The sequence below is a fragment of the Euleptes europaea genome, chromosome 7, assembly GCF_029931775.1.
Source record: "Euleptes europaea isolate rEulEur1 chromosome 7, rEulEur1.hap1, whole genome shotgun sequence".
Lineage (NCBI taxonomy): Eukaryota > Metazoa > Chordata > Lepidosauria > Squamata > Sphaerodactylidae > Euleptes > Euleptes europaea.
The window spans coordinates 74,478,540-74,504,675 of record NC_079318.1 but is presented as its reverse complement, the minus strand read 5'-3'; the positions used below and the strand labels follow the sequence as shown (position 1 = coordinate 74,504,675).

Here is a 26,136-nt window from a genome sequence, read left to right as displayed (position 1 = left end):
TGTCTCTGCCAGTTTGACAAGGCAATTGGCCATTCTTTGGGGATCTTGTCTTCTACCTACTGGATGACTTAGGCTCCCTAGAAAGAATAGATAACATCAGAGAAAAGATCAATCTTTATTGATCCTGTATGCTCTTCTAGACGAGCAAATGAGTGGGCGTGATCCTGCACCTGATGTAGGAAAGTAAGCCTCCCTGTGGCACTCTCATGCTGCCTGTGATCGTTGGAGGCACACGTTGTGATCAAGTTTCAACACTAGAAAAGGAGATGTGGTTTTTCTTTCTCTCACTCTAGGATTAGGAGGGCACTAGCAACCCTTTGCCCTGACCTGGATAGCCCAGGCTAGCCCGCTCTCATCACATCTCGGAAGCCAAACAGGGTCAGCCCTGGTTAGTACGTGGATGGGGGACCACCAAGGAAGTCCAGGGTTGCTATGCAGAGGCAGGCAATGGGAAACCACCTATTTGTCTCTTGATTTGAAAACCGTACGGGGGTCACCATAAGTTGGCTGTGACTAGACAGCACTTTCCACCAGCAACTGCTATTGCCTCTGCTAATGCTCGTGTGGGGGGGGGGAGTTGCAGTGGGGTCTTTGTGCTGGAGATGTGAGACAGGAGTTCTCAGCGCAGGCCAGCCATTGCCAAGCAGCTGAATAGTTTTCTGGTACATGCTTCTGCAGAAACTCAGGGAGTGGGGTACTTGTGAATGCACACAGCCTTACCTCACTCATGCCTTGAATTTAAGACCAAATTCACAAGTGCCTCTTGGACACATGAAGCTGCATTATACTGAATCAGAACCTTGGTCCATCAAAGTCAGTATTGTTTACTTAGACCAGCAGAGGCTCTCCAGGGTCTCAGGCAGAGGTCTTTCACATCGCCTCCTTGCCTAGTCCCTTTAACTGGAGATGCCAGGGATTGAACCTGGGGCCTTCTGCATGCCAAGCAGATGCTCTTAAAGTGCTTCTCAGCCCCTCTCCTGTTGTTGGTGTACCTGTGTGAAGATCAGGCAGTTTTAGTTGTGCTTATCAGGTTTCGGAATTGATACTGGCCCTGGAGGAAGGTTGATTTTTTTTTTTTTACAGCTGCATTACATTTCCTAGTGGATAGAATCCATATAAGTAGACCAGTCTTTGGGGTGCCTTTGGATGCTGTAGACTGTGGCTATTCTGAAAATCTGAAGTGACTGGTTTGTAACTATTTTCTTTTCATATTGCCAGTTTCATACTTTTTTTGAGGGGGGGGAGGATTCATTAGCATTCTCAGTACTCACAAAAACTTTGAGGTCCATTCTAACCTTTCTACACAGTAGGAGTCTCTTCCTTCTAGTTGTTGGCATGTGTCCAGCACGAAGTACTCTAAAGAGACATTATTATCCTCTTACTTGATGATCTTCAAGATACTGATCTTCATCATAAGCTTTTTCTTCTGAGTAAGTTAAGATTAACACTGTGGTCCCAGTCATACTTTGGTGCCAGTAGGTTTTGTGGAGGCCCTGCTAATGTCAATTAGAAGTAGGTGTGGACAGAACAGCCACCCCAATCCTACTTCAGCAGACTGTGATTACTTTCCGTTTCTACTAAGGCTAAATGTTACCAAGCTAAAGGTATGTGTGTAGTTTTAGTATTTACGCATCAAGGGTTCAAAATCTAGGAGAAAACCAAGCAAGAACCTACATGGGAGTTCCTCTTCTTATATGAAGTCAATAGAAGCAGAGCAATTCACTGCTGGACCAACAAAAGATGATTGGCTACGTGACATCACTGAGAAATATATTCAGAGGGAGGGCAATGCTTCTTGCCCTTGCTCTGATTTTGGCTTCATTATATTGCCATTGTGGTGCCTACATAATCTCTGATAAATATATAAAAAGATGGTCAAACTGCACATTGGGGAAAGTCACAGATGTGAACAGGTTGTGAATTGCTTGTAAATAAAAAAGTAAACTACCTCTCTGCACGCAGGAATAATGTGCCCCGAGTAGGGTTGTCAGGTCCCTCTTTGCCAACAGCAGGAGGTTTTTGGGGTGAAGCCGGAGGAGGGCAGGGTTTGGGGAGGAGAGAGACTTCAATGCCATAGAGTCCAATTGCCAAAGTGGCCATTTTTTCCATGTGAGCTGATCTCTATCGGCTGAAGAGCAGTTGTAATAGCAGGAGATCTCCAACTACTACCTGGAGGTTGGCAACCCTAGCCCAGAGGCATGAGCCCTTAGGCTCTTGGCTTAGACACAAAATCATCTAGTGGAGCAAGAAGACATGTTTGGCAGTCAGAATCTGGTCCTTCCTTTCTTGTTTGTTTTGTGTGTGTGTCCCCCTTCCTGTATTGATAGCCTCTTTGGGTTCCCATTGGGGAGAAAAGTAGAATGCACACCTACTAAGTAAATAAGTAAATATGGCCTGCTGGTCTAGGGTGTGTTTCTACACAAGATTTCTGTTAGTCAGGGGCCCTGGCTTCTGTGCCCTTCCATTACTTTTTACGTCCCACATCCAAATGAGCGGAAGCTGTGAATAAATTATGCAAAATGAGTCAGTGTGTTCAGTTTTGCTTGCTTCGCAGGAATTTTGCAGGGTGCTGAATTCAGCTCAGCTTGGGCCACGATTCAGATGACCTTCCTCAGTGTGGAGTTGTGCTTTATTTTTAAGGAGAGAGGCCTGCACAACCCTGCTGCTTCACCACGATCTTCGTCCTGATTAATACATTGGTTCCTTTAAAAAAGTGTTGCAAGTTCTCTTTCCCCCCCCCCCCCCCCGATAAACTGTTCCTTCCTGGGGGAGAAAGAAGTTTATTCTTATGGAGCGGTACGTTGTCTTTTGTTCTGTAATGATGAAACCCCTCTCTGCAAAGTCCATATTGACATTGGCAGCTTTCCCAGCTTTTTAAGATTTTTTTTTTTTTAAAGGAGCCTCCCAAAGCTGCCTTCAGCTACTTCCAGACATGTTTGCTCCATTTTATCCACCTCTTCAGGAAGCGAGTTCAGAAGCTTCTTGCAATTTTTTGCAGCTAATGTTGTTTGCCACCCCAGGAAGTTTCCGCCTGCACCGGAGCTCCCCAGGTGTTATCCCTGAATGTATGTATTGCTCAGGGCTCATAGAAAGGACTGGCACGTTGGCTGCAACTTCTTGATTGCTTGGAGGGCAGGAAGCAGGAAACATTGCACAGAGAGAGAGAGAGCTCAGATCTGCATGTACCTAATGGTTATAATGGCACACTAGAAAACGAGGCAAAGAGATGAGGTGGTTTGTAGGTAAAGTGCCCCACAACATGGGCATAACATCTGCACAGGCAGACAGTGATACAAAAAACTGCAGGTGATATCAGCCTCTTTAGCCAGCCCTTCATGTCCCATTCTCTGTGGCTTTCGGATCCTCCTGAGCTCCTTGGCTTGGTTCATAAGTAGTACATAGTCTCTCCTATCACTGGGCTTGCATGATATTTTATGGCGGGGAGGGGGGAGACTCTTGATTTTTCTCAGCTTTGCCTTGCCTCCTCTGTGTCTCCTGGTTATAAGGTTTCTGGAGACCAGACGGCAGGATTTGAGTGCCCTGTTATAGCTGTCGATCCTTCCCCTCGGTAGCCAGCATGGTATAGTGGTTAAGAGCGGTGGTTTGGAGCAGTGGAGTCTGAGCTGGAGAACCGGGTTTGATTCTCACTCCTCCACATGAGCAGCGAGGCTAATCTGGTTAACTGGATTTGTTTCCCCACTCCTACACAGGAAGCCAGCTGGGTGACCTTGGGCAAGTCATTCTCTCTTAGCCTCACCTACCTCACAGGGTGTCTGTTGTGGGGAGGGGAAGGGAAGGTGATTGTAAGCTGGTTTGATTCTCCCTTAAGTGGTAGAGAGAGTCGGCATATAAAAACCAACTCTTCTTCTTTTAATAGCATATGGAAGAGAGATTGTGCAAATTTGTTGAATCGACATGGTATTGGCTCTTCTCGCTTCAGAATTCTATTTGCCTTGACCTGGAAATGCTGGTCGTTTCCCCCCATTTTTAATTTCACTGTGTTGCTTTAAAAAACAACACTTTTTAGCATACCAATACACATAGCCCTGGCATTCAGAGAAGCCAGGAAGTCCAGCTCTTCAGGGGCCCATAGGCTGTGGCTCACCAGGCGCTTATTGATACGCCATGTATTCAGAAGGTTGTTCCGTGAGGATCTCCAGTGAAAGTATCTGGGGATTTGGAAATCTCATCCCTGCCTGAGATTTTGGAGAGCCACTGCTTATCCAGATATGCAGTCTGGTGGGCCAGTAGGTCTAACTCAGTTTCAGGCAGCTTCACGTGTTCGAGGTACTTCTTCATATGGTACAAAATTAATTTACTACCACAAGATAATAGCTGTTAATAATCCATGACATAGTGAGGACTTGAATTTATGTCTCGTATGACCTAGTCCAGCACTCTCACCACTGGATCACACTGTTCCCAGCTGGCAGCATACGAAAGACTCCAAGCCGTTCTTGTAGGCACCCACTGGCATCTGGCTGACTGTTTTGGAAACAGCGCTAGACAGATTGGTCCACTTGAACTGATGTAGCCGGCTTGCTATCAAAGTCCTTTTGTGTTCTTAAAGCTCTGCATTAGAGAGCAGATTGAACAGCGGCCAGCCAGAGCACCTTCCACTTCTTAAGCAATATTACGCGCATCCACTTGATGCAACCCGATATGGTATATTTGGAAGAGACAGGTGCAGGTGTATAGAACCAGCTACTGGCAGCTCCTTGAATATGTTTTTGGGTTGTTGTTTTTAATGTAGCCAAGTTTGGATAAACTGGAGCAAATTGGGGCTAGGTTAATCAGGGCGAATAAAAATTGATTGAGTTTTTAATTTCAAATTGGGTCTTGATTTTTTAATACTGAACACTTCCCTAAATTAAGGGTTAAATATAGCTGTTAAATCACCATTTTAAATGTAAAAATATACTGACTCAATTAGAGTTCATCAGACTTTAATGAGTATGAGAGCCTGTTGGTTGCAACCTTAAAATTTTTTTTTTAATTTAAACAGTCTTGTTGGAGGGTGAATAAAGAAAGCTCCTAATTTGATGTCCAGTTGTATGGGGTGAAATGAGGAATTTGAATTCTGTTTGGAATTGACATTTCAGAAATGGGGGGGACTTTTTTTTTTTTTTTTTTTTTTTTTTGCACAGGGGGACTTGTGAGGCTGGGGAAATGGTTTCCTTGAATGTTGCCCCGTGTGTCCCAATTTAAGGTGCATTTTCTCTTGGACCACACTGGGCTGTCTAACAGAACAACCACCAAGACTCAAAAGTTATCAAGTATCATCACCTTTGGGCTGTTCAAACAATTACACTGTTGGTATCCAGCCTTTTGGTTTTGCGAAAATTGCAACTGTGTTGGCTGTGATTATTAGTTCTCTTAAGAGGGGATACCTTCCAGGAAGCGAGGATTTCGTTTTAAGGGTAATAATCTGTTCCTGCTAACTTCCTTCTCAGTCCTGCTCCACTGCACGGGCCCTGTTGATCTTCAGTTGGTACGGCTGAGAAAAGCACACCTCTTTCTCTCAGTGGGCAAGATCATCATTTTCTCTTCAACACAAACAAAACAAAGTTAAAGTATTGAAAGACGATCCAAAGATGGCTGGGCCTGAGTAGCCAGGCCTCCTTACTTGCTGGGAGCACCGAGCCTTCACTTTCCAGTTTCCCATTCGGAGATTGTAGGTGCAGCCTTCCTTTTTCTCTCCCCTCAGTACAGATGTTTTCACTTGCAACAGAAAATCCCTCCTAGAAGGAGGGACTTTTTGTTACGGGGATTAGAATTACTTTTTTCCAAGTACCAATAGCTCTGTTGCCTTCCGTGCCCACCTTGCTGGCAATTATCAGAACAGGGATCACTTCCCTGAACTGCTGCCGGTTGTGTCTGTGATCTGCCGGGTTCATGCTGTACATTTGTCTAGCTGGCCACTAGCCAGGGTTACCAACCTCCAGGTAGTAGCTGGAGATCTCCCGCTATTACAACTGATCTCCTAGGCGAAAGAGATCGGTTCCCCTGGATAAAATGGCCGCTTTGGCATTTGGACTCTATGGCATTGAAGACCTCCCCTCCCCAAACTTCGCTCTCCTCAGACTCCACCCCAAAAATCTCCAGGTATTTCCCAACCTGGAGCTGGCAACCCTACCACTAGCCAGTGTGGTAGAATGAACAGTGTTGAATTTGGAATGGGGAGGCCTGAGATCTCTGCTTGGCCATAAAGCTGAGTGGATACCCTTGAGCCCCATCGCTTTGAGAGTGGTTAGAGTGTCAGACTAGGATCTGGTTGGAATCCCCACTCTTCGATGGAACCTCACTCGGTGTCCTTGGGCCAGTCACAGGCTTTCAGCCTAACTTGCCCCAAAGGGTTGTTTTGAGGATAAAATGGACGAGAGGAGATGATGTAGGCTGCTTTGGGTCCTCATTGAAGATAAAGGTGTATACATGAAGTAGAAATAAATTTATTTGTTTGCCAGGGATTTTGTGAGGATAAAATGGGCAGGACGAAAATGCAGTTGTTATTAATAATGATGGTGGCATTACCTGCAAGGAAAGTTGGGATTGCTCCACAGGTGTAGTCTTTTGTGAACCAGCCTTTGGAGAAGTCCTGCACAACCAGTAAGCCACCAGCTGTACCTGGTGGCTTGCCAAACGCTTCCCCCCCCCATACACACATTTTTGTGGGCCCAAGCAGGCAACTGACACAGGAACTGCCACATTTTGCTGTGGGTTGCAGTTGGTTGGGGAGGGAGGGGATCACAAGTTGCGCAGGCCTGCCTTATAAGTTCCAGAGGAGAGAGGCAACTTTTCAAACCTACAAGATCAATCAAAGCCTTTCAGGTAGAGCGTAGTCTTTTAAAATTTGAATCGATACACAAAGCCCAAGCTGCATGCGTTTGGGCTGTTTTTGTGTGTGTTTTGTCCAGCAGTTGGGGGGTTCTGTTTCCCCTCTTTCTAGGAAAAGGCCTACAAAGATGCACTTAAAGTAGTTAATTATTTAGGTAGTCAAAATAGCATCAGGAGTGGCTCTTTGGAACACGGAGTACCTGGAGCTGCAGCTACTATCACTGTGCAAAGCTTTTATGCCGCTCTATTTTCAAACACCCTCTTCTGCTGTTCTTTGGCAGAAGCGTTCAGTTTCCCACCTGTCAGAGGGATCTGCCCTTGTAGTTTGGGAGCTGCGCCGCCTCTGTTGTTGTCGTGTGTTGCTTATCAGTGTCCCAGAGACCAGTGGATTTCTACCCATGTGGCACTAGGGAAGGAATGTTAACCTTTGCCCCAGACACTAAATATTACAAATGGATAGACTTCATCCCCCCCCCAAAAAAAACTCGGTTTCTTTGATGCTTACCTAGCATATGTGTTCAGAAAAGGCCCAGTTTTTCTTTTCAGCGCCTTCTCCTGTTTTATCATGTTGACAGAGGTGCATTGTCATTGATTTCGCGCATGCACATTATCACATTTTTCCTTTTGCATGTCTTAATGGAAACAAAATGGAATGATTATTTTTATTAAAGCAGATCCTCAGCTTTACATTTGCTGCCTAAACTGAGCACTGTCAGAGAGGGAACATTAGGAGGGGGCATTTATATCTGCTGAAACTTAACTGAAATAGAATGCAATTGTAGTGAGTTCTGTGAATTTTAAAAAGCTGTCTCTCTGGGGGGTAGATTAAATTTTAAGAAGGTTGTAATATGCAGTGCACTTACTTGAGAGTAATCCCCATTAGCACAGTGGTTCCCAGAGTAAACATGTCTAGGATCAGAATAGTGAGTTCCAACATCTGGGAACATCCTTGCCTGAGGAGTAAATCTCATTTTTTCTGTGCCTTGTCTAAAACACCTAATGTGAGGCCAGGAGGAGGCATAAGAATGATAAATGAAGCAGAATGCCCTAATACATGTTATTGTCTTTTGAAACTGAGTAAAGTGGAATGCTGCAGCATGCCTCAAAGCGCATGTACATTATCGCAGTGCATCTTAAATATGTGAATGTTGCTTTAGCACATGTGCATTGTTGCATTGCCCTTTGGGAATTATGGCTTGGTTTCTGGCGCATGTGTTTCTGCACTGCACATTGTGATGCACTGGTTTTATGTTGCATCTCCTGTGCACATGTCTATGTTATGGTGGCTGTGGTGATGCAAACTTGTTGCAGCAAGTTGTGAAACTGATTAGAAACTTTATCACAGTCGGAGGAACTTAGTAAACAGCCATGACCTCTGCTATGTTATGCGATGATTTTGTTCTTCTGTTCCTTAAAAGGAGCAGCTGAGCAGAGTAAGGCAAAGCTAAGGTGTGTGTGGGTGGGGGTGTGTGTGTTAGTAATTTCACCCAGTTTGGAGCATCATCATCTATTTATTTCACATAACGGAAGGGAAGTGCGTTTCCCAGTGGTTTGGTGGTTACCTGGTTGAAGGGTTAATCCAGCTTTTCATCAGATCAAGTGGTGCAAATGTTTACCTTCAGAAAAGTGGCATGCTCCCCTGTTGAAGGTTTAGATCAGGGCTGTCAAACATAAGGCCCACGGGCCAGATCCAGCCCCTTGAGAGCTCTTATCCAGCCCATGAGCCAGCTGAGGCAGCCACCCCCCCACCCCACTCTCGATCTGGGCTGGCGAGGCATGGCCCAGCCTGACCAAGTAACATTTATGTCATATCCGGCCCTCGTAACAATTGAGATTGACACCCCTGGATTAGATTGTCTGAACAGCAGTTCCTCTTTCTTCACCAGCATCCTTTTCACCTTGCACTGCCTGTTGCCTGTTCAGCCGCTTTAGGTGGGGTATTAAGTACATCATTGTATTGAGCATAGCAGCAGCAGCATCTCTGGGAAGAGCGTCACTTGCTCTTGTGGAAGAAGGGTGTTTGTGAGTTTATTTATTTTGATACTTCTACCTGATGGGAACCCAAAGCAACAGTGTCTTCCCCTCCTCCATTTTTTCCTCACAACAACAATCCTATGAGGCAGGCAAGGTGGAGAGAGAGTTATTGGCCCAAGGTCACCCCGCAAGCTTCCATGACAGAGTGGCGATGGGTCTCCGAGATGTTTGTCCAACATTTCTTAGCCACACCACACCACAGCTTCTTATGTATGAGCTCCTACAAAGACTTCTGCTGCAGTGGGGTGCCTTGCAGTTTTGGTTTGGTTGGAACCACCTTCCTGCATTGTTGTAGCTGGGCTCCTTTCCCTGAGCACTGCGCAGATCCAGGTGGTGTGGCAGAGGGAAAATCTTATAACTCTGGAAGTGTGGCATATATTCTCCAGCATGGTGTAGTGGTTAAGAGTGGTGGTTTGGCGCGGTGGACTCTGATCTGGAGAACCGGGTTTGTTTCCCCACTCCTCCACACAAAGGCAGCTGGGTGACCTTGGGCTAGTCACAACTCTCTTCGAGCTCTCTCAGCCTCTCCTACCTCACAGGGTGTCTGTTGTGAGGAAGGGAAGGTGATTGTAAGTCGGTTTGATTCTCCCTTAAATGGTAGAGAAAGTCAGCATATAAAAACCAATTCTTCTTCTTCCCTCTTTGCGATACCATTTGGTTGGTGATGTAATCCCTTCTGCAAACATTTCAAGAGCATGTCCTTGTGCTTAACTCTCCTGCTCTCCCTTCCCTTTGCTAGCTGCCTGATAGTGCCATCCTAAGCAGAGTTACACCCGTCTATGCCCAGAAAAGTCAATAGGCATAGATGAGAGTAACTCTGCATAAGAAGGCACTATGAGCCATATTACAAACTGCCTTGCGTATTTGATTCCATTTTGGCGACAGATGCCACGTGAGAACTTTTGTGTGGTGTAGCTAAGTGCTAATTTTGGTTCTTTGCAGCAATACAGCAAGAACGTGCTTGTTTACCTGAGGGCCTCCTCTTTGTATAGCAGCAGCTAGGCAGGCAGGCAAAGTTTAACTGTTCAAAGATGCAGGCTAGTTTTTTTTTGGGGGGGGGACCACAGTCACAGACTGCTCAGAAAGCAAGGGGACCTTTAATTCTGCGCCCACTGGATGAAACTGAGTTGGAACTTGACAACATGCACAATTAGGATTTGGCTGTAAATTGGTTGCAAGAGTATCCTGTACTTTCCTCAAGGTAGTCAACAGAGCACCTTAACTTCAGGAGTCCCAGGGCCATACAGACCTTGATGAGGCCACTCATGTTCATGCATTACATTTATTTCACACATTCACTTTCAAACAATTATATCCCACTTTTTCTGCTTAGATTTAAGGTGGCTAACAATAGTACTGGCCCTTATGGTTCTGCATGAGTTCCTAATATGGATGACTGCAAGGATCACTCACTGCCCAGAGCAGTGAATCACAAAGAGATGCAGTGGTCAGTCAGCCTTTACTGAAGATAAGCGATTCTGCTACATCTTTGCATGAACAGCAGTTAACCAAACAGCCGCAACTGATGCAGAAACACGGCAGAATTATTTGCCTCCCACTAGAGGCTGACTCAAGGAGTCATGGCTAGAGTATGCAGAGAGGCAACAGGCAGCCTCCTCTGTGAGTGGGTGCATGCATGAACCTTGAATTATTTAATGTTATTGATTTCTCATGTTGTGCCAGTGCCCCCATGGACAGTTTAGGAATGATTGGTTTAACCCTGAGTTACCCGGATGCCATTCTAGTGAACTCTGAAACCAGAGCCCCGTGATCACGCATGAGCTTTTGGGCATGGTTCATGCCCACGGGTGGCGCTGAGCGAGTTGCTGTAGTTTTGTCCATGCCTTGCAGATGAGCTGAGAAGCTGCAGCTATTGAGGCCATTAATCCAAATCCTCCCGTTGCCAGTTTCATGCATAACGGCTAGTTATCATTCTGCCTCCATGAGGGCATCGCCACTGGGGAGCTAGAGAGGAAGGCTATACCCAAAGGACAGCAAAACAGCAAGGGAAATTCAGTGCAAGCATTAGAACTCTAGATTTTAATGGAGTACTTAGCGCTAATTTATGGGTCTTGTCGGTAGCACTGACTGGAAATCGTGTTTACTCTTCTAGTGTGGTAAACAACTGTTAAGATTCCTCTTATGTCAACTTTTCTTTTAGTGGAAAATGGGGGTATGTATGCTTTTCTTCAGTTGGCTCCCACCCGCATGTTCAGAAGTCAAAATGACTTCACTGGCTTGCAAATCGCTTTTAATGGTTCTGGTTGCAACAGCAAACTGAATAGCATTATTTGAAAAGGGGGGGGGGAGTTGCTATAGTTGAATCATATCCACTAGGAAGCAGACCCAGAGTCGGTGATGATTATTACCAGGCATCTTCCAGAGCTCTGGTAGGGGACCAGCAGCAAAATGAAAACTCTGCCCCTGCCACTGAAGGCTATCAGTGGCTCCTTCTCTTCCTTGACACAGCTGCCAGCTCCTTCCAGTCACCTACAGCTGTGACTCTTCTTTGCCACCACCTGCCATTGTAGCCAGTGAAGGCAAATGGTGGCAAGGAGGAGCAGCTTCTGGCATCGCTCTCCACAGGCCTGCCTGGAGCGGACGAAGGGAGTGTGTGTTGTCTGTTGTGGACCTCAGGCACTGAAACGTTTCTTTCCTGGGTCCCCCAATATCTGGAGCTGGCCCAGTTTGGGAGACTAGTTTCTCAATCCAGTTCTGTTGCAACTGCAAACTTGTGGGGAGAGAGATTCTCAATGAGTGGGCCATTTAGATTATTTTTAAGGTCGCGCGCGCACAGCGCTTCTGAGGATTACAAATGATTTTATCCAAATCAAAATGTGGGTACATTTCTCTTGGAACAGTGGAAAGAGAATGTCTTGTCCTAAGGGATCGTCCCTCTTGGCAGTAAACGTGTTTCTCAATTGGGTAGGACTTTGTGAAAATGTATATTAAGTAATTGCCTGTTGCAGACTAGCTGAAGGACCTTTTTCTTTCTCTCCATATTCCAAAAATTGAACCAAAATGGTAGATGTTTATAGATTAAGCAGATTGGTAGCTTGTTATATTTTGTCTCTCATGAATCTAAAAAGCGGCCTTTTACAAATATAATGCGTTTCTATATTTAAGAAACTGGATGTCTACTTCTAGCTGACCTTTTAGATTTCCTCTGTTGCTTCTGACTGCTGCATCAGCTGAGAGCATGTTCTTTGTGATGTCATCCATTTTCCAATGTAAACCACAAAGGCGCTTATAGAGGTGTTGTTCCCACCTGTTCCCTAATTCCTTCTTCTAGAGGTGAAAATGGGAAGGGTACTTAACCTCTACCCCACCACTGTTTTATTCCATTTTTTTTACCTCGTGGAGTTCCAAAAGATGTTTGCCCTCGCATACTATTCATCTTTAGCCATTTTCTTGGCAATTCATTTCTGGCTGTTATGTGCTGTGTGAGAACCTTTCCTTGTGGCTGTGTCTATTACGGAAACTGGATTTTGCCCAGTTTGCAGTAGTTGGTGTCAGAGGTTAACTAACTGGGTCAAAAGGTAGGACCCAAGGACCAATTCGAGTCTACAGAGCTGACTCTTCATTGCTTTTTTTCATTTTGTGTTGGGCTGCTAGGAAGCTTGCAAGTAATACAATTTATTATTTCTTTCTTTTATTTTATTAGATTTCTACCCCACTCTCTTTCTGGCCAAAACCCCTGTATCACAACACTTTACCTTTCCTTGGAGACCAGACCAAAATGAGTAGGCCCACTTCTTTGATCAAGTCCTAGGTAACATTGGGAGAGAAGGAGTATCTTTTGTTGTGTTCCACAGGTGTAGCTGTATTAGTCTGTTGCAGCAAAGATAAACAGAAGTCTTGTGGCACCTTAAAGAATATATATATTCATTCCAATGAAGGAGAAAATGTTAAAGAGAAATAGTCAAGGTCCAGCCATACTAGAATGCAAAAACAAACACTAATAGAAATATACTAGCCATGTACTTTTAGTATCTATAAGTACCAAGTTAGTTGCTGAGTTAGCTAAGAAGTTAAAATAAGCTCGTCAGCAGTATTTACGCTTTGCTAGCAAATATTTATGCAAGGAAAACAGTTTAGTGTCAGACAAACAAGTTACCGGTAGTAGGATTCTCAAAATGCTTTATGAAGAAGTCTTAGAGGTCTTAGAAGAAGAAGTGAATGGTGTTATCTGATTGGTTCTCATTTGGTGCAATATTGAGTTATCGATCAATAATTGAATAAGGTTTACTTTTCTGTAGTGGTGTAACTTTGTGTAAGGTGTGAGTTTTGCTTTGTTCAAGTGTCAGTGTCTTGAACTCAGGTAGGGATAGATGCTTTACGTGATCATGATCAACCAAATAAAGACTTAAACTTCTAAGAAGGAATTTGCTGTGACTTGCCTACTTTGAACCCCTTTGGTCAAACTCCGTTCCCCCACCCCACCCCCATCACCAGCATAAGCTTCAGAGGTCAAAAACACAAGTTGTCACCTCTGGGGTGGGAAATACTTGGAGATTATGGGGGTGGAGCCTGGAGAGGGCAGGGCTTGGAGAGGGTCCAGCATTGTACAGTGTCATAGAGTCCACCCTCCAAAGCGGCCATTTTTTCCAGGGGAACTGATGTCTGTAGTCTGGAGGTCAGTTGTAAAAGCAGAAGATATCCTGGAGGTTGGCAACACTAATGGTATACCACAGATTCTAGGTGAAACCCCTCCCCAAATTCCCCCAGTCTACAGGAATCACCCCCAAATCTCCAGGAATTCCCCCAGGCAGGAGTTGGCAACTCATGCAAGGTTGGATTCACAATAAAGCATATTTTACTCAGCAACGCAGTACCTAAAACTAGTAGCTATAACAGTGATTCATCAGATTCAACATAATCAACTATTGTGAAACATAACTGCAGATTCACTTAGACCCATTCAGATATCGCACAAGGACACTAGGCTGTTCATTATTTTTCATACCTCCTATAAAATGTCTGTATAGTAAGGATTTCCCAGTTCCCCTGAAGAAAATGGCTAGTTTGGAGGCTGAAGTCTATGTTATTATACCCTGCTGAGCTCCCCCTTCCCCCAAAGCCTAGCCTTGCCCAAGCTAAACCCCAAAAATCTCCAGGAATTTTCCAACTCAGCAACCCTTACGCCTTGGGTTGCCAGCTTTGGACTGAGAAATTTCTCGAGATTTGGGAGTGGAACCTATAGGGGGAGTTGGGAGTGGAACCTATAGAGGGAGTTTGGGGGACAGGAGGAAGCTCAAGGGGGATATGGCTCTATAGAGTCCACCCTCCAAAGTAGTCATTTCATCCTGGGGAATTGATCTCTATAGTCTGGAGATCATTTGTACTTTCAGGAGATCTCCAGGCCCCATCTGGAGAGTTGCAACCCTAATCAGGCCCATGGGGGGGGGAATACTTGCAAAAACAGGATGCCCCCTCTTTTTTTTTCATAGGTGGGTCAATACCAGTGCAGTTACATATGTATTTTCCCTGAACCAGTCATACCGTCTTCTGGAATTCCACAAGCAGGGACCATCCTTTTATTTTTTATAATCCATTGTTTCTAAGTTTACAGCAGTCTTTCCTTTGCACAGTTTCCTTCCTGAGCCCAGTGCCGAGTCTCAGGACCTGCTCTCTGTTTGAAGCGGGTGGTATGGAGATTTCTTTGTGTGTGTGTTTTTTAAAAAAAACTCTCCTCATAGTCCTTTATAGCATAACAAGGTAAACAAATGACAAGCTGACCTTTTTATTCTCCCCCCCCCGCCTGCCCGCCCCGCCACACGTTCCAAACAGTTTCCTCTTGCCGACACTCTTCCCTGCCTCTTCCCCACCAATGCTGTTTAATCCATTTATGCCTCCTTCTCTCCCCCTCCGCCAAGTGCAACGCTTTATGACTTTGTAAATCAGCCCGAGCGGCACCAAATCAAATGCTTTTTCCCGAAGACCCTGATAACGTATGTCCGTTGTTTCGTTCTTGTCTATCCTAACGATTTGGTCGTATAATAAAGCAGAATTTCAGCAGATTTGTCAGCCATGACCTTCCTTTTTTTTTATGAATCCAGGCTGGCTGTCCTCTGTTAAATTATGCATTTCAAAGTGCCTCTGCCATCTTTGGGGCTTTTTATTAGCCTTGCCCTCTTTTGAAATGTACTCTTCCAGCTCTGAGGGACCTTCTAAAATTGGAGGCACACTTAAATAGGTTTAGGTGGAGAGCCAGGGCGCAGTGATGGTTAAGGGGAAGTTAGGATTTTTCAGGGTAGTTTCCCTCCCCCTCCCTCTACCTTGTGTTTATTTCTGTGGGTTTCACTAGGGACTAGACGATAAGTCTTTTAAAGACCAGGAGTTAGTTGATATGCTGCACACTGTTTGCTGCACGCATGGTCGGATCCAGTACATGTACATGCCACGTTTTTATCTGCCCTCCTTCCTTCTGCTCTTGGAGAGCCCTTCTAAATTTTGACCAAATTCTGGTAAAACATTTTCCCCAAAAAAGTTTCACTCCAAAAGCAGCATGTGAATTCTGGATTGGCTGGTCCTCTTCTTCTATGAGGTAGGTGAGGCTGAGAGGAGATGATTAGCCTAAGATCATCCAGCAAACTTCCATGGCAGTGGGTATTTGAACCTGGGTCCCCAGATCCTAGTCTGACACTCTCAACACCACACTGCACTGGCTCTCTCAATCTTCCCCCTCTCTCAGTAACTGGAGAACCCACTCCATGAATCTGATGAAGTGGACTCTCAAGTTCATGAAACTGATGCTACAATAATTGTGTTGCAACACACTGATACCGGTGACAGCTGGAATACAGATGAGAGAGGATGAGCTGAGTATACTGTATAATTTAAAGAAAGCAACGGATGTTTTCCCAAAAGAAAGTTCAGTTCTTTATGAGAATGTACAAAGAGTTTTGCTGGATCATTCCAAAGGTCCATGTATACCACCAACCTTATTTTCAGTGTCCAAATGGATGTCTCTCAGAGGCTCATTAGTGGGACACGAAGACCATCTTCCTCCCCTGCTGTTGCTTCCCCCCAACAACTGGCACTGCTTCTATCTATTCAGTCTATTGATGTAAGAGTCAAACGTACTAAAGAAAAGCACAGATACCTTTCACTGTACCAGTAATTGGCCATCTCCTTAGGTTTTCTAAGCGAGTTATCCTTTGTAATGGCTGAGGAATCTTTGGTTTCGTTTAACCATCGTTAGCCATTGGTAGACTTATCCTGCATGCATTTGTGTGGTCCCCTTCTCAAGCCACCTAACCAAGAAGCTGTCACTGCATCATGTGCCAATGAGTTCCACAAGTTAATTCTGTGTAAAAAAAAAAATGCTTCTGTTTGCTGACTTGAATCTTGTGTGCGTGCAAGGGGGATCCTGAGTTCTAGCACTGTGGGAAAAGAAGTTCTTTATCCAGTTTCTCAGCACAAGGCATAATGTATACATTAGAGTCTTCTAGGAGATTGTTTGCAAAGCGAGACTCTGCAGAGGAAGGCAATGGCAAACCACCTCTGCTTAATCACTTGCTTTGAAAGCCCCTTGCTGGGGTCACCATGAGTCGACTGTACTTGGCAGCAATTTACACAAAATGAGAAATTTTACATATATGTGTCTTCTGCGTACTTCTGCTTCAGCTAAAAATGAGGAGATGTGGCAACACTGAATCCTTACTCTGCTTGGAACTGGGTCTCCTCAGCCTTCATTCTGGAAGCATCCAAGCCTGAATGTTTATCACAGAGGGCTAGAAATGTGCTTTTTAAAAATCTGAGCATTCAGACTTCTGAACTCAGTACTCATATAGAATTTGCACACTTCTGTGATCTTACTATGGAATGCCCTCAGCTGTTGCTGTAATCTAGATGTTTGAGTTTGCAGCCACTGAATAAGTAAAAAATTCCCATTTTAGTGTTTTTCAGTAAAAATAAACGGGAGTCTCGTGACACCTTCAAAACTAACTAGTAGAAGCTTTCATGGACTAGAGCCCATTTCTTCAGATGCCACAAGTGGATCCTCAGCATGCAGTCATTTTATGTATGGGTCTGAAACAAACAGCAGGGTCAAGGGGCTGTGATATAATAAGTGGTTACAGATCTAATTAAAAAATCACAATATTTAGAAACCAGTTGAAGATCACTGCAGTCTCCCTGGACAGTATTTCTGGCTTAAAAGTCACCGTTGTTCAACCAAGGAACTTCAAAGGAGGAAGCCAGCGTGAAACTGCTGAATTGGGATTCATTACAAAGTTTTACACTTAACTCCCTCTCAGCTTGAAGAAATATTTGGGATTTCTCACTTTTTACAGATGTTAACTTACCTTAGCAAGATATGGGATTTATGACCGGAGTTAACTAGCTTTGTATAACTGTATTGGGCACTGATTGAGGGGGGGGTTGGAGCATAGTGTCCAGGGAATGTGAAATTCAGAAAAAATAAAAATGCTTATTAAACTTATTCAGTTGTGTGTTAGTTTATAGTTCAATTAAATGGTCTTTCTGATCTTAAACTAGTCTGAATTTCTGTTCCCTACTACTTCTGGCCCTTATGGATTAGGTTTTAACAGCAGCCTGGTGGTCAGAAACCCAACAGATGCACCTTAATGAGAAGATGGCACCTGTTGACTTTCCACCTGCTACAAAGCCAATCAAAGCCCAAGGGGTCGGTAGAAAGGTGGCGATGCTAGGGCAAGCTCTACTTGAGCATCTTAATTGCAGCCAGAGAGAAATGAAGAAAGCTCAAGTGGCTCCCAAGGAGACATTAGAAAATCCGAGCTGAAAATGAGAATGATTTAATGTCAAATGAGACAAATGCCGAGTTGATACTCCAATGCCTCACGCATCCACTTGTCCTTGGCACTGAGAAAATGAGATTTTTAATATCGGAAAAACAGATTGCCACGAAGGCTCATCCATTGTAAATTTGAGCTGCCTTTTAAGATGGGGATTGGATTGCTCATTCCATTCCATGGTTTGCTGCCACGATTTTCATACTAATATGTAATTCTCCCCCCCACACACAATCTACCCATCCTTTTTCAAAATTTACAGCAGCGAGGAAGGAAGAACTTTTTTTGGCCTTTCCTTTCCCATGCTTCTCAGTCTCCCCACCCCCCGGCCAGCCAGTTAATTTAATTAATGGATAATGCAGACAGGACAAAGGTTTGTCGGCTTTAACCTCTGCATTAGTGTTATAGATTAATAACAGCGTCTCTTGCTGGTTAATGCTAGGAAGACGGACTCGTGTCCGGTAAGCCAGGTTGGAGGACTGAGCCCTGCCGTTTGAAATTCCATGGTGCGAATGCACAACTATAAATTAATCTTCCGTCTTCAGTGCAGCCCCACATGTGGGACTGCGCCTGCGCGCAGGCCTGCCGCCGGAAAACTTTTACTAGACTTAGACCTCAAAATGGGGATGCCCCTCACCTTAGCAGGCGGGGCTGGTGTTTGCGCTGAAATCCCCCGCGTGCTCCTGGGCGGGGCATCCCCTCCCTCCTCAGTTCCTTTTTTGCCGCCGCCAAGATCGGAGCGATTACTTGCCTTTCCTCAAAATCCTCAAGATTTTACTTCAACTTTGAGTTATTCCTACCGGAGCTGTTGCTTAGGTCCGCCTAGCCAGCCCGCTTCAGTATCTACGTTTAATGAGGATGAGCCCAGAGAGAAGATATCCTCTGTGCCTCGGTCCCCTCGGCCGCGTGCTAAGGGCCGTAATGGCCCCAAAGACCCCCTTCAAGTTATGCCCTAAATGCTCTACAAAGATCCCACACACAGATCAACACGAGCTTTGCTTAATCTGTTTGGGCGAGGGGCATAAGATCTCAAAGTGTTCCATCTGCCAAGGCTTCTCCACTCGAGCCCGAAACGCAAGAGCCAACCGCCTGAACGCAGAACTATGGAGAAAGGCCCTGATGGCCCCTTCCACGTCAGCTGGCTCCAGGACACTGGGGGATACGCGATCTGCTCGGAACCGGCCCCCGGATCCAGCTTGGATCCGATATCCTCGGATCCGACCTCTCAGTCAGATCCCACCCATGCACCGAAAAAGCACAAGCATAAAACCAAACACAAGGAGAAGCACGCCAAATCCGGCTCCTCTGCCAAAACAATCACCTCGGCTCGGAAATCCCGGGATCCAACACCATCCCACCCGTTTCCTCCGCAAGTTCCAAGGAAGCCCTCTTTCCACTCGGGCTCCCCACTGCAGTGCTTTTCGGACATCGAACTGGAACCGTTAGAGGACCCGCTCTTATTGTCGGATCTGACCCTCTTGAAATCTGAAATTAAGAACTGAACAAATGATCAGGATGGCTGAGGCTCTCGACATCAACATCTCTACCTTAGACAATAGGCCTAAGGATAAGATTCTGAGCCGTCTTTACCCTGACTCTCCGGGTATCACCGCCTTTCCAATCCTAGAAGGCCTTGCCGACATCTCTAAGTCTGTCTGGAAAAAACCTGCTTCCATTCCACCATCATCCAAGAAGATTGAGAACCTCTACAGAATTAAACCTGAGTCAGCAGAGTTCCTAATGGTACATCCACCCCCGTCCTCGATTGTTAGGGGAGAGATGCAAACAAGAATGAGGCAAGGTCATCACTCCACCCCTGCAGACAAAGAAAGTAGGCGTCTGGACCAGTTGGGCAGAAGAATCTACACCTCTGCCGCCCTGAACTTTAGAATTGCCAACTACCAGACGATTATGGGGGGTTATCAACTATTCCTATGGGAAAAGTCCGGACCCCATATTGAATTACTTCCCGATGAATCAAAATCAGCCTTGAAACTACTGCAATCAGAAGCTACTCGCCTCTCCAAACAGGAGATCAATGCAGGGAAGCATTCAGCTGAAATTGCAGCCAGGACCATGGCAGCCGCCATAACTTTAAGACGTCACGCCTGGTTGCGCACCACAGCGCTACCTTTGGACACCAGGTCTCAAGTAGAGGACCTCCCATTCGAAGGAGACTTATTGTTTGCAGCCAACACCACGGAATTTCTCACCAATATCAAGAAAGACCACCAGACAGCAAAATCTCTGGGAGTCACCCCATCCTTTCAACCGCACCACGACAGGTTCCATCAATGTCAACAGAGTTTCAGCTCACAATTCTAGAGATCCAACTGCTACCAAAGTTACCAACCGTATCCTCCTCAAGGAAGGTTCTACCAACAAGGCCAGCAAGGCCAACGAAAACCTCCCTTCAAACAGAGACCTACCCCTGGCCCTCAGCAGAAGGAGCAGAGGCAACATAGTCAAAAGTTCTGACTATCACCTCCAGCTAGCCAAGGAAATCTACCCTTTTTAGATAGGCTAGCGCAGTTCGCAGAGGCTTGGAGCCTCATTTGTTTGGACTCTTGGGTCCTAAATGTTATCACACAAGGTTACCGCCTAGAGTTTAAGTTCGTTCCAGTTTGCTCTCCTGCCAGTTCTGCAAGAGACAACCCGTTCCCTGAATTCGCCCCACAGTTGGAGGAGCTCCTCCTAAAGGGTGCCGTTCAAAGAGTTTCACCTCATTGCTCTGGTTTTTTCTCCAGAATCTTTATGGTGGACAAGAAGGATGGAGGCTCCAGACCCATCACTGATCTTCAAATCCTTAATAAAAGTTTAAAAGTTTCAAAGTTCCGAATGGTCTCTTTGACTTCTGTTATGGAACTAATCTCCCAGAATATGTGGTTTGCTGTGCTAGATCTTAAAGATGCATACTTCCACGTGTCTATTCACCCTGACCATAGAAAGTTCTTAATGTTCAGGTATAGAACAGAGGTCTACCACTATACAGTCCTTCCCTTTGGCCTTGCTACAGCCCCTAGGGTCTTCACAAAGCGCATGGCTGTGGTCATGTCTTACCTCAGGGACCAGGGATGTAGCATATACACTTACCTTGACGATTGGCTTCTCATGGCAGTCAATTCTGAAACACTTTCAGACCACCTGAAGCTAGTCCTCTCGACTTGCGACAATCTGGGCTTAATGGTCAATTTGAAAAAATCTAAACTGATTCCCTCCACTAAGGCTCAGTTCATAGGTGCTGTACTGGATTCTTCATATGGGAAAGCTTTTCTACCCCAAGATAGGGTCATAGCTATTCAACGTATGATTCAACACTTTAAGCGTTGCAGACGTCAACCAATAGTCTCCATACAGAGACTTTTGGGACTGATGGCCTCCACCACGGCTGTTACCCCCTTCGCTAGGTTATGGATGAGAGACCTACAGAATTGGTTTATCAGGACTTATGATGTTAAACGCCATTCCCGGATGCATAGACTTTCTATCCCGAGAGCGATTCTCAGATCCCTCCAATGGTGGCTCTCAGAGCCTAAACTGATGAGTGGCATGCCTTTTGGTTACTGGACTCCAGACTTTACCCTCACCCCCGACGCCTCCTTGGAAGGCTGGGGAGGCCATTGTGGTACCCACTCAGTCCAGGGGAGATGGAGCACTTTCGAAGCATCTTTACATATTAACATGCTAGAATTAAGAGCAACTCGTTATGCACTTACCTCCTTTGCAGATATCCTTCGGGGCTCCAGGACCCTTCTCCAGTCAGACAATACCTGTACGGTGTTTTACATCAACAAGCAGGGAGGGACAGGCTCTATTCCCCTATGCAAGGAGTCTCAGAGGGTCTGGCAAGTGGCCATCTCGAATGAGATCCAGTTAAGGGCTATTCACATTGCGGGGGTTCACAATTTCTGGGCAGATTCCCTCAGCAGGTAATTTATCACAAACCACGAGTGGGAGATTCAGGACCGTTTCCTACTTCCTATATTCAGGGAGTGGGGGGTTCCCCAAATAGATTTGTTCACCACCAGGTTCAACAAGAAAGCAGCCAATTTCTGCTCTCTAGCAGGGAACGATCAGATGTCGTTAGGGGATGCCTTTCGGATCAGATGGTCAGACAACCTGTTTTATGCTTTTCCCCTCTTTCCCCTCTTGGCGAGAGTGTTGGTGAAGATCAGATCAGACAACACTTCGTGCATCCTGATCGCCCCCAGGTGGCCACGTCAGATTTGGTTTTCAGAGCTGGTATCTCTAGCTCAGGGAGTACACATTGCCCTTCCAGATCACCTGGGTCTGCTACGTTGGGGAGACCTAGTCCATCACGACTTGAGCAGATTGCATCTCACAGCATGGAAGATCCTTCCATCCCAAAGATAGGGCTTTCCTCCCCTGTTCGAGAAGTTATTATCCAGGCTAGGAGACCTTCTACACGCTATTCCTATGACAGAAAATGGAATAGATTTGAGATATGGGCTAGATCCAAGGGTTTATCCCCTTTTGTTTGCCCACTTCCTAGAATCTTAGACTATCTCCTTGAACTCACTAGGACGGGTCTCTCAGTTGCCTCAGTGTGGGTTCACTTAGCTGCCCTTTCCGCTTTCCATGACAAAATTGAGGGCTACTCTATTTTCTCTCACCTTCTTTCTAAGCGTTTTCTGAAGGGACTCAGTAATCTGTTCCCTCCTACTCCTCGGCTGACACCACAATGGTCTCTCTCCATGGTTCTAGCAAAGCTAACGCTACACCCATTTGAACCGATGGCTCATGTTCAGTTACCTCTACTCTCTGCGAAGGTAGCTTTCCTTGTTGCAGTGACCTCTACTAGGCGTGTAGGGGAACTAGCGGCCTTGAGAATTGATAGCCCCTTTCTCAAGATATTTAATGAAAAGGTAGTGTTACACCCCAGTTTTAGTTTCAAGCCCAAGGTGATTTCTAGTTTTCACATGGCCCAAGACTTGGTCTTACCAGTCGTTTTTCCAAACCCGTCTTCTCGAGCGGAGAAGACCCTCCACACTTTAGATCTTAGAAGAGCGTTGCTTTATTACATTGATAGGACCAAGCTCTTTAGGAAATCCAACTCACTCTTTATTTGTTATCACGGTTCCAAGAAGGGAAAAGCTGCATCAGCCCAGTCCATAGCACGCTGGGTAGTTTCAGCAATTAAAATCGCCTACAAGCAAGCAGGGAAAACATGTCCATTAGAAGTTAGAGCTCATTCTACTAGGGCGCAGGGTTCTTCTGCTGCGTTCCACAGACGGATCCCGATCGGTGACATCTGTAAGGCAGCGACCTGGGCCTGCGAGGACACGTTTGTCAAGCATTATGCGCTGGATCTGCAAGCAAGAAGAGATGCAGATGTGGGCAGAGCGGTGCTGCAGATGTTGTTCTCCTAGATCGACCCCCGCCTCCTAGGGGTAAGCTAGCTAATATCCCACATGTGGGGCTGCACCAAAGACGGAAGATGAAAACAGAGTTGCACTTACCTGTAACTGCTGTTCATTGATGTTTTCGGTGCAGACACACATCCCTCCCTCCGACCCCGCTGTCGACCTAAAAAAAAGAAAGAAGGGAAATAAAACAGGAGAAAGGAAATTAGACAAGAAGGTGCAAACAGCACAAATTTAATGGTGGTTGCTACCCTTGGGGTCCTGACTACCTGCTATTCTCGCTTATGTCTTGGTCGGCGGCGGGCAAGAAACTGAGGAGGGAGGGGATGCCCTGCCCGGGAGCAGGCGGGGGATTTCGGTGCGAACTCCAGCCCCGCCTGCTAGGGGGAGGGGCATCCCCATTTTGAGGTCTAAGGCTAGTAAAAGTTTTCCGGCGGCAGGCCTGCGCACAGGCGCAGTCCCACATGTGTGTCTGCACTGAAGACGTCAATGAACAGCAGTTACAGGTAAGTGCAACTCTGTTTTCTCATTGGTACTGCGTTCGGGGTGGGGCCATGGCTCAGTGGTAAAGCATCTGCTTTGTGTACAGAAGGCCCCAGGTTCAGTCCCTGCCTCTACCTCTGCCAGGGGCTGTGGAGAGGGGCTGCCAATCAGAGTGGACAAGAGTGACCTTGGTAGATCAGTGGTCTGTTTCAGAGTAAGGTCGCTTCCTACGTTCATGTAACAAGGTGTTTTGGAATCATTTGGAATCGAATAGTCCAGTGCAGAAAATAACCTGGTCCAATAAAATGCAGTTAAAAAACTAGAACATCAAGCAGCTGGACGAATCGGGTTATCCGTTGCCATCTCCCCCCCCCCCAATAGTTTTCTTTTTTTTGCACAGTTACACCAGCAGCCTGTTCCTGATGGTTGCCACCTGAGCTATTAGAAGCATTTGGGAACATTGCCTGATATCACAACAGTTCAGCCGGTGGGAGGCCTACAGAGTTGTTGTGATTATTGTGATGAATTGTTCAGAAAACTTCCCGTACATCTGTGGCTATTGAATTCTGAAGGAGCCGATGAAATCTCTTAGACCTTTAAAAAAAACTTCCAAGAAAGGTGGTTCTTAGGTTGCTTTTGGGACTGCCAAATAGCCCTTAGGAGCCACTGTCGTATGTTTAATTTGACTCTATATTCTTTTAGCTTTGAAGTGTCCTTGTTAACTTCTTCTCAGGGGATCAAATCAGCTTGTCTTTCCTGTTCTTCTTTTCAGGGTCCTTCTTAAAAGTTAGTTATAACTTGTCAAAATGTTTTGCATAATGTTCCTTGCTCTATATTCAATTGGTTCAGTTCCTCAAGTCATGACATCCCTTGCAATGTTCTCTTCTCTATATTTTACCATCCTGGTAGCTCTCTGCTGTGAATCCTTTCTTATTTTGCCCACGCTCCTGAGTTGTGGTGTCTAAAACTGAGTATGGTATATTAAACAATGTCTCAACAGTGCCCAACCAAGAGATACCTATAGAGATGCCAGTCCTTGGCTTGCAATCCCTGGAAGCATTGCTGGGGGGAGGGGGGGAGAGACTTCTTGGAAGTCATTTTTTGTTTTGAAACAGGAAGTGACACCATGACACTCTGTGGCAAAATCATAGAGTTATTTAAATTCCTAGAGTGTCATGGCATCACATCCTGTGAGGGGTGCCAGCCTCCAGGTCCTACCTTGGAATTACTGCTCATCTCCGACTGCAAAACCAGTTTCCCTGGAGAAAATGGATGCTTTGGAGCGTGTAGCCTCTATGGCATTGTATCCCACTGCAGTGCCTGCCTTCCCCAGGATCCATGGCCAAATCTCTAGGAATTTCCCAACCTGAATCTGGCACCCCTACTCCCCCAACCTCCCCCCCCCTTTCCGGTGGCCATGGGGAACCTGGCAACCATGCTTCCTGTTCTGAAACAGGATGTGACTTCTACATGCTGTCCCCCCCCCATTTGCACCCTGCAGCTCCAATGACTGGGGGACAGGGAACATCACCAGGAGTTCCCCCACAATAACCACATAAGTAGAAATCTTAGATAGCAAGCGTGCATTCAGATATTTCTGATCTGAAACGGTGCTTGGATTTCCCTGTTTAGTTTTGAATCTGAAGCTAAACCAGGGATTTCAGGCACTGTTTTGTGTCAGAAATATCCAAATTACCCCCTTCCTCAAGAGCTAGATATGAAGCTCCTATTAATACCAACCAAAATGGTGTTGGCCTCATGTGCATCACTGGCTTGAATTCATTCTTTCTTAAAAAATATTTTAGTAATATATGTTATTAATTAACTACATGGATTTAACCCATGATGTCTTTCAACGTTCAGGCCAGATAACAAAAACAGTGTAATGCAATCCTTCAATACATTATTTTATTATAACCTCCCCCCCCAGGTTTTCTCACAACAGTCTTGTGAGGTAGGTCATGCTACTAAGTGTATTGTACACAATTACCAAGTATGCTTTAAGGCAGAGTGGGGTTTTGTACCTTGGTTCTCCCCTAATCGCAGTCCAACACCCAGACCTATGCACCATCCTCTGCACATGTCATGTAAATAACATATTGTTAATATTTAATATTTACAAATCAAAGAATCATCTGCTCAATCCCAGCAACTCTTATCTAAATTAAAACAACAACAGCAAGCCACCTCCCATCTTTTTCAGAAGATGCTCAGGGATTGTGGGATTTAGGGTTGCCAGGTCCTTCTTCGCCACTGGCGGGAGGTTTTTGGGGCAGAGCCTGAGGAGGGCCGGGTTTGGAGAGGGGAGGGGCTTCAATGCCATAGAGTTCAATTGCCATTTTCTCTAGGTGAGCTGATCTCTATCGGCTGGAAATCAGTTATAATAGCAGGAGATCTCCAGCTAGTACCTGGAGGTTGGCAACCTTAGTGGGATTCCAACTCAACCGGGGAAAATAAACGTGCATGAGGTAAGAACTGTATATTATCTTTCGTGTTAAGACATATCCCACTTATCCATTTCAGAATGGTAACTAGCGCCGAAGACCTCCAAGAGGCTTTCTGATTTCCTCTCCCCATGTAAAGTATGCTGAGAACCTTTCCAGTGGTGTAAGTACAGTGGCCCA

The 26,136-nt window shown here is 45.6% G+C and overlaps 1 protein-coding gene across 8 annotated transcripts in view; it reads left to right on the top strand.

Moving 5' to 3' along the window:
* Nucleotides 1–26,136, top strand: part of HMBOX1 (homeobox containing 1) — a 101,361-nt gene that overhangs the window by 20,794 nt on the left and 54,431 nt on the right. For all 8 annotated transcript variants that reach the window (XR_008933419.1, XR_008933418.1, XR_008933417.1 and 5 more), the window contains exon 2: nucleotides 26,036–26,119. Coding sequence is in view for 5 of the 8 variants with exons in the window: in XM_056853951.1 (XP_056709929.1) it covers nucleotides 26,097–26,119 (23 nt within the window). In the remaining 3 variants the exon portion in view is untranslated. The remainder of the gene's footprint in view (nucleotides 1–26,035; nucleotides 26,120–26,136) is intronic.